At 27.9% G+C, this 9,233-nt stretch overlaps 1 protein-coding gene across 1 annotated transcript; it reads left to right on the forward strand.

The window, feature by feature from the left end:
- Positions 1-6,449: 6,449 nt before the first annotated feature.
- LOC100212131 (glutamine synthetase) lies at positions 6,450-9,026 on the forward strand. Its single transcript, XM_065788533.1, has 5 exons — positions 6,450-6,468; positions 6,903-7,302; positions 7,586-7,813; positions 7,903-8,069; positions 8,413-9,026. Exons 2-5 carry the CDS (start codon positions 6,934-6,936, stop codon positions 8,744-8,746), a joined length of 1,098 nt encoding a protein of 365 aa, XP_065644605.1. The 5' UTR covers positions 6,450-6,468; positions 6,903-6,933; the 3' UTR covers positions 8,747-9,026.
- Positions 9,027-9,233: the final 207 nt, after the last annotated feature.

Below are 9,233 nucleotides of genomic sequence, written 5' to 3' on the forward strand. Positions count from 1 at the left end.
TTTTTTTTGCCTAAAAGATACATGCCAAGGCTTCATTCTATTAAATTTTGAAACTTCCATAGTCAATAATAATTTTAATTTTTACATCTGGTGATACAAGAGATCTTGCAGATTAATGTCCAATAGGTCGTTTTTTTGGTCCTCAAAATTGAGGTTGGGACCATTTTTGGATAGGTGTGCAGATTTGCCTGTTGTGCTATGGTGAAAAAATTCTGTAAAGTTTTTGTAACTTCTGCAACTAAAACGATATCGTTTTTAAGGTGCATTAGAATTTAGAATTTTAAAATTTTTTTAAAGGTGCACTGGAGTTTAGAAATTAACATTTACCTGTATTTTTATAAATAACTGGTAAATATATAATGGTTGGTTGAAAATTTATGTAATATAAAGACATTGTAAATATTTTTTTTGAACCAATGTTTTAACAACTAAGCATAAAAGGACGGACGATCTTTTAGTTGAGTTGGATAGTAATAAAATAAAAGCTTATTTTAGTTTCAGTTCCTTCCTTTCTGAATATTCTGTTGTGTGAATTCCTTATTTAACTTTAAATTGATGCCGTTCCATAAAAAGACATTTATTTACTTGTAATTATTAGTAAAAGGTACAATAAAAGTCACGTGTGATATCTTTGAAATTATCGAGCTATTATTACTTTTTTTTTTCTAATATAAATTTTCCTTTTAGTTGTTAACTTTTCCCCTTGATTAAATTCTTTTCTACTTTATTTAACCTTTGTTTCAGTGAGTTTTGCAGGAAAAAATTTCCTGTGCTGGAAAAAACTACGCCTAAGCTTTTAAAAGAAATTTTGTCTAAGTAAAATTTAGAAAAGATCCCCTGGCTATATCACTACAAATAAGAATAATGAACATATCTTGAAAATTTGAAACTAAAAGATTTTTATTGAGATATCAATGTTTTCCTACAGTTTTGTCAATTTTGCAATATTGGTTATTGCACCAGTAGCTCTATAATTTAGCTTAAGCTCTTTGCCAATATTTTAGATGGACTTATCTTCGAATAATCGGTGTCATTTGGTATATTTATATTTCTTTCCCTTCAAATTAAATTCCTTTCATATCTTGATTTTGTCTTTTATATTATGAAAATATTTCAATTGTATTATGTACAATATCATCAATAAATAACAACCTTGCCTTACCCTTCTTAAAATAGTTATTTTATCTTAGAGAAAACCATTATTTTTGTTTTGTTTTAGTTTTTCTTTGTTAGGTAACCACGTCTCTAATGTGGTTAAGGTTATAATACATTGTTGTGCTACAAGCCTTTTAATTATTCTTTATTATATTAGGTAGGACTATTTCCAATATATTAACAAATGTTTTTCTTTGAATTTTATAGTCACATATTGTGAGGGATACATGTCTTTAGTCAAGGGGCGTATCCGGACCATTTAGTAAAGAAGGAGGGGGAGGGAGTATTTTCAGTTGTTTTTTTTTTGTTCGTCGGATCCAGACAGTCTAGTAAAGTAGAGACATTTAAAGATTAAGTTTAAAGATTTGTAAGCAGGCAAGCCCACAATTCATAAAACTTTTTAAATCAGATTTTCTTTAAATATTAGTCATATACTGTCTCAATCAATGTAAATATGAAACTACGCTATATAACAGTCTCACAACAACCGTATTTAATATTTGCACCACACATTTTAGGAAGGCTGTATAATAGTGATATTTTATGTCGCTTTTAAACACCCGCTCTAAAGTATAGTTTAGAGCGGGTTCATTTTTAACACATATAGGAGAAAAGCGCCTATGATGGCATACTTAACTTTGAAGCTTCATTATTCAGTATCCTGAAGACCAATAATAAAAGTTTTGATATGGATACATTCCTTGTTACATCTAGAACAATAATAACATTCGGAGTTTTTATCAGTTTTTTTTTTTTATAAGTTATTCCTATTTTTAAAAAAAACACAAGTATGCCAACAAAGGCAACCATTGCTCCTATGATGGCATAGGGGAGGATGGGGCTGGTTAGAATCAAGAGTAACTTGATGGTTTTATTTAACCTTAGAGTCTTCCCTCAGAAAAGCCAGAAATTACTCAGAACCATCCTAATTTACCATTTCATGCTACACAGCAACATTGTAAAGTTTCGCGCATGCGCATAGGATAAATTGTGTTTTATTTATTTTTTGGACCAAAATAAAACTTTTGGAGCATTGTTTTTTTTTTATTTTACTAAAAAATAAGTTTTTCTTTTAGGAAAAAAAAGGTTTTCCCAACTCGTCAATATTGCAACACACCCAACTTGTCAGTATGCCATCATGGGAAGAAGTCATCATTTTCATTAAAACAAGCTATGTCTGCCTTGTTCCAAAGATCAGGTTAAAGTAAGTATTCCAACAAATGCACAAAATTTGGATATAACATGCATGAAAATTCCCTTTCTGCACAGTTAATAATAAAATTACAATTTTAAATATATGAGGGGAATAAAACTACAACAGCACATCACAAAATCGATTTTTGTTGATTATAAAAACAATATTTATGCACAAGGGAGGTATAATCATGTAGGTCAGTATAGTCATGTAGGCCTAACCACTTTTTCACCAAACCAATTTTTATAAAAATATGACCGGTATGCCATCATAGGTGCTATGCCATCATAGGTGCTATGCCATCATAGGTGCTATGCCATCATAGGCACCTTTCCCCTATGTGTTAAACTGCAGTGTTAAATATTTAAATTAACAAAAAAAAATTACTTTTGAAATATTTTGAAGGGAGCAATTCCCCCATTGGCCTTCCACTCATATGGATCCTTTATCTAGAATTCTAATTTTCTTTTTATCTCCTTTTTTATATGCGCAAGTTGTGATACCTTTATTTGAGATTGTCATTCCTTGCTAATTAGAACATAATAAAACGTTTCTACGAAGTCTTTTTAACTAATTCATAAAAAATTCCTTAATTCAATTTTATTTCTTTATTTAAAATATAGTTTTCTTAATTTCGTTTTCAGAAATGCTTTATTCAACAATTAATTTTCTTGTTTTGTCACTTTGGAACAACTAATTTTCTTGTTTTGGCGTTTTGGAATAAATAATGTTTGGATTTCTAATCATTTCATATAATATTTTTATAATGGTTTTTGTTAAAATTTTTTGAATTCATACAAAACATCTTCAGAACTATTTTTATGAATATAATTTCTGTTACATATTATTTTAATAATTTTTGTTTTTGTAAACCTGAAAAATATTTTCTCTTTTTAATCTCAATCGGATTCTTGCTCGTATACCTCGAAGTATACGTCGAAGCATACCTCGAAGTATATCTTTTAGCTTTTTCTTTTTCTGTTTAAGTTTGTTTTGCAAATTCGTTGTTCCTTTTTTAAAATTTTTTATTTAACTCAAAATATTTTACAAAATAAAAAACAAAAAAAAACATGAAAACTAATGAAAAACGGAATCAAAAGTTGCACTTTAAATTTAAGTGGATTTGTTTTTTAATTTTTTAATTTTTATTTAGATTTAGTTTTTTCCAAAATTTTCTTGAACCTTTTGTGATGCATTTTTACCCCGCAGTCCACCATTTTTTGATACTACCAAAAATATATTTTACTTTTGACCATTCAACAATCCGGTTTGTTTCTACTTAAGGTTTGTAGTCGTCTTAATAAAGAAGTTTATTATTTAAAATTTCTTTTCCGAAAGATAATGTACGAGTAATAAAACTACTTGAGAGTTATAATAGTCTGTAAATTGTACTTGTTATATTTTTTATAATGTCTGAAAATGATGTTGATTTATAAAACATTTATATATTATCTACACTTTTTGCTGACATATCTTTTATTTATAGAAGATATTGAATAGTTTTTAGATTATGTTAAATAGGAATTCCCTTCGATATATTTCGGGATATCCATCCATTTCCCAGAGCGTTTCATTAAAATTGCCTCCAATAAATATTGATAAATTGGTAAGATTTTTATTAAGAAAAACTTTTATTCAATTCGTTTTAAAAATTCTTTCTTAATTTATTTCCACCTCCTGAAGATGCTTAAATTTTAATGACAAATAATTAACCTTATTTATTTTAAAAGCAATGTAGTTATAGTTTCCTCTTACGTCTTACCAGCAAAAATTTATTTTCTCAACGTTTTTTAAAAGGTTTAGCTGTGTCACTCGTTTTAGATGTCAGGCAAGAATAAAAAATCTCCTTTTTTGTTAACAAATTGTTAACAAATTAATATTTCTTTATTTAAATGTGTTTCCTGAAATTAAAAATAAAAATTTTAAAACTTATTTTTGAACAAATTTTTAACTGTTTTAAAATTTTTGGTTTATATACTTTCCAAGAACAGGAGATCTTAAACAGATCCTTATTCTTTGAATATATAAAATATGGTACTTACATCTCCTTAGTGGAGATGTAAGTATCAATTTTTCATCTCCATAATATATATTTTTTGATTAGCAAAATCGAGATTGTTAAATTATGTTGCTTGTTATTATTTGGGAATTTTTCTTTATTATACTTTCTTCATTATACTTTGCTTTTTTTCTTTGACTTCGACGAATTTTCAAAAGGGCGTAAACGCAAATAGTTTACGTTATGCAACTTATTATTTTTTGAAGTTTAAACGTTTACCATCCAACATAATTGCTTATGATTAAAAATCCATTAAAAATTATTGAAACATTTTTTTAAATTTTAATAACTTTTTTTTTTCAAAACTATATAACGACTACTTATAATGATGATCAGCCGTTCGCGCAACTAATACGTTTAAAAATTTTGTTAAACCTTTAAAAATGTGTTAAATTATTATTATAAAATTATTTTAAATAGTAGACAAACTTTATGATTAAAATAATTATATATATATATATATATATATATATATATATATATATATATATATATATATATATATATATATATATATATATATATATATAAATAACCATTTTTTATTAGTTTATTATTCTAGCCATATTTTATTAGTTTTTATTAGGCCAAAACCGGTACTTAAAACAGCTCAACTGAAAAACCTTACATTTAACGGGTTTTGTATTAGATTACGTGCGCCAAAATCCGTTTTTTAGATAGAATTCCTGTTGTTATAAATTATTTAAGAACTCTTTAATGTTAATTGTTTTTTAAAAGCCGGTGCGAAATATTTTAATGTCAGGGATGCGGAGTCCCAAAGAGGCTCCAGCTTTAAACCACTTTAATAAGACAAAAAAGCAATCAAAAAAAAAAAAAAAAAAAAAATTTCATTAGGGTTAATGACTTGGAACTTATGACTTTTTTAGTACGATGTCCTGGAGTCCTGAAACCCTTACCACCATTACACATAAAGAGTTTTCAAAAATACTCCAAAGTTTTTTTACTTTTATAGATCTCCTGGATACCAAAAACCTTAGAAAAACACCTGTTTTGTGGCTTTGAAATCCGGAGTTATTTTCGTGACTCAACATCCCAGGTTCATCTTTATACCGTTTACTAAAGCTATTTAAATATTGTTACATTTATTTTGTAATTCAAATTGTTAAACTTTTTATAAAAATCATATTTTAATAGTTTTATTAGTACTTTTAATAACTGTTCTTCCTAAACGCAGGGTAGTATTCAGGGGGGGGGGGGATTGTCTAAGCCCCCTACGAAAATTTTATTCAAAAATTAGTCGTCAAATTGGGAATTTCAGTTGACAGTAGGCTAACCTTAGCCAACAAAGACCATTTTTTCATTTTTTTAAAAGGCATTAGTCGGCAAAAAGTTTTTTTTTACCCATAGTCGGCAAACCCCTTTTTTTCACCCTCTCCTTTAAATTCTCTTCACTTTGTCACTGCCTAAACCCATAATTATCATCAAGGCTAAACCCATTATAATGATCCTCACATATAGAATTTCACATTTACGAACTTTTTTTGTTGAGAATTTATTGCAAACTTTTTATACGTATATGTTGCTTTTTTTTTTTTTTTTAATACAAAAAGTTGTATCAAACAAAGGATAGAAAAATCTTTTCTGTTAAAATTCAGAAAAAGCCCTTAAGTTACATGAGAGTTTTTTTTTAATTTTTATTAAATCAAATCTTTAAAGGTGATTAAAAATCTGTAAAAGCAAAGCTAATTAAAACTAACTATCAATAAATATTTTGTTAATAATTTTGTTAGTTTCGCGCTGCAATGAATAAAAATGAAGAAATAATCTTAATTAAATTCTTAAGAAAAATCTTATTCTTAAAACTTTAATTACCTAAACATGTTCACACTATTAAGATAGTTGTCTTAAAAACATCGTTGACAAATTTTACTTACACCTAAGTGATTTAAAATTGCGCAACAATAATAATATTATTTTTACAGTTAAAACGATTAACTTCACGTTGCTATGCAATTAACATCGTCTAGCGGATGCGCATCAACTATTTAAATAGCCTTTTCATCCCTTAAAACATGTTACATTTGAAGAAAAGATATTGGTAAGTTCAGATTATTCAAATTATATAATGTTATAAATATTTAAATTTATATGTCTTGTAATTTTTTGAATGCTATGTTTTTTTACCATTAAAATGTATTTTTTATTCAATTAAATTATCATTAACAGAATTTTAATTATAATCGAATTTTGATCATAACAGAATAAAAGAAGTGATTTATTTTCTAAATCTAAGTTTACTTTATAAAATATTTCAGTTTTTAAAAACCTGGAGTTTATTTACTTTTATTACCAAAAAATACATTCAAAATTTCAATGTATTTTTGATATTAAACAGTTTATAAAAATTTAAACTTTTGTTATGTAAAGCAATTTTTTTTACTTAGAATGATTTATATAGTATAATTATTAAAAAAAGTTTATAATTTTTAACTTTGGGTAAAATTTGTAATTTTAGATTATGTTCAATTTTAGAAATAATATTTAGTTAATCGCCATAGATAAAATGGATACCTACAAAGGCTTAAACCAGAGCATATTAAATAAATACATGGAGCTTGACACAAAAGGTAAAATTCAAGCAAACTACATATGGATTGATGGCTCAGGAAAAACATTACGATCAAAAACAAAAACTCTCGACTACGAACCTGAAACACCGGATCAGCTACCAATATGGAATTTTGACGGCTCATCAACAGGTCAAGCAACCGGTAAAAACAGTGATGTTTATTTACATCCAGTGGCCATTTTTTCTGATCCATTCAGAGAAGGTAAACATAAGCTTGTACTCTGCGAAACTTATACTTATGATCACAAGCCAACAGAATCAAACAAAAGAAAATCATGTAAATCTGTAATGGAGCTAGTGAAGGTACGCATGTTTTCAACATTTTAAAAAGTTGTTAAAATTTTTGCGTAATATATTTGATATTTGCTGAGCACATTAACACACGTTTTAAGTTAAAAGCAATTTACACATAACATGTTTTATGCTGTTCTTGTCATATAATGGTGCACAAAATATGTTATGCGATGTGCAAAGCACGTTACACAACATATTTGTGTTACCTTTGATACAGTTATATTTGAAAATCAAGTTACAAATCCAAATTAAATTACAAAGATGTTATTACCATGATATTTCATTAATTTAGGACTCTCATCCTTGGTTTGGCCTAGAGCAAGAGTATTCTTTACTTGATCGTGATGGACAGCCACTTGGGTGGCCAAAAGGTGGTTATCCGGCTCCTCAGGGACCATACTACTGTGCTGTTGGCACTGGAAAAGTCTTCGGAAGAGAAGTGATGGAAGCTCATTACAGAGCATGTCTTTACGCGGGAGTAAAAATAGCTGGAGAAAATGCTGAAGTTATGGCATCACAGGTTTCTGAAGTTATTTGTCTTCTTTCTTTTAAAATAAATTACTCATTATAAATTTATGTTATTTGACTGTTCAATATTGTTTTGTTTAGTGGGAATTTCAAATTGGACCTTGCGAGGGAATTGAAATGGGAGATCAATTATGGGTAGCTCGGTACTTGCTTGAACGAGTTGCTGAAGATTTTGGAATTGTTGTTACACTAGACCCTAAACCAATTTCTGGAAATTGGAACGGTGCTGGTTGTCACTCAAACTTCAGGTTGTTCTATACTATATATTGTATTTTTAATATTGTCTGGAATGAATGTACGACTTTATTAATATTAGTTTGTTTATGGTTCTAAATTAAGTTATAATTTAATTAAATTATAATAAAATTATATTTTATTATAATTTAAATAAATTATAATAAAATGTAGTTTTATTAGTGTTTTAATTATTACAATATAAAATTAATTATTATTTAATTATAAAATTTTATATTGCATTGCAATCTATCTTTTTTTTTTTTTTTTGAATTTATTAAGTTTTTTTAATATGGAAGATTAAAAATAGATAAGATAGAAAACGCATAATAGGGTATCAAATTTTGAACTATTTAGTACGCTTGAAATGCGACAAGAGGGAGGAATCAATAAAATAAATCAAGCTATTGACTGGTTATCAAAGAACCACAAACATCACATTCGATGCTATGATCCGGCTGGGGGTAAAGACAACGAAAGACGTCTAACTGGACATTACGAAACTTCTACGATACATCAATTTTCTCATGGAGTTGCAAACCGTGGCTGTAGTATTCGAGTGCCACGCCAATGTGCAGAAGATGGGTACGGGTATTTAGAAGATCGAAGACCTGCATCAAATTGCGATCCATACGTTGTCACAGAAGCACTTGTAAGAACAATCATATTGAACGAAGTAGTTAATGAATGAAACATCTTAATTTTCATACATTATTAAACTTAGAAAAAAATTGTATTATTATCAACTTTGCAAAATTGATTGTTAAAGTGAAGGAAACTTTATTAGATGTTATACGTTAATTTTTATTTAAGCTGACAAATGAGTTTTATAAATTAAAATTCGGTACGTAAAAACATATATTGCCAGCATTTTTACGCTTAGTAAGTTGTTTAGTAATATTTCTTTTACGACATTGTGCTGTTTTAAAACTTTTTACAAGATTTTAAAGACTTTTAAATGTGTGTGTGTTTTTTTTGTTTTATTTTTATTTTACCTCCTCAAAGCTGTGACAGGCAAGTAAGCTGCTTTTAGTTGTTACAACCCTCTCTCATTTCTATGTCTTCGGTTACAACCCTCTCTCATTTCTATAACTTCGAAACACGAACCTTGACAAACAAAGGCTGCACGGCCTTGTTCGACAAGCTGCCGTGCAAGCACCCCGCGCTCAACAAGTTGA

The sequence above is a fragment of the Hydra vulgaris genome, chromosome 01 (assembly GCF_038396675.1).
Source record: "Hydra vulgaris chromosome 01, alternate assembly HydraT2T_AEP".
Taxonomy (NCBI): Eukaryota; Metazoa; Cnidaria; class Hydrozoa; order Anthoathecata; family Hydridae; genus Hydra; species Hydra vulgaris.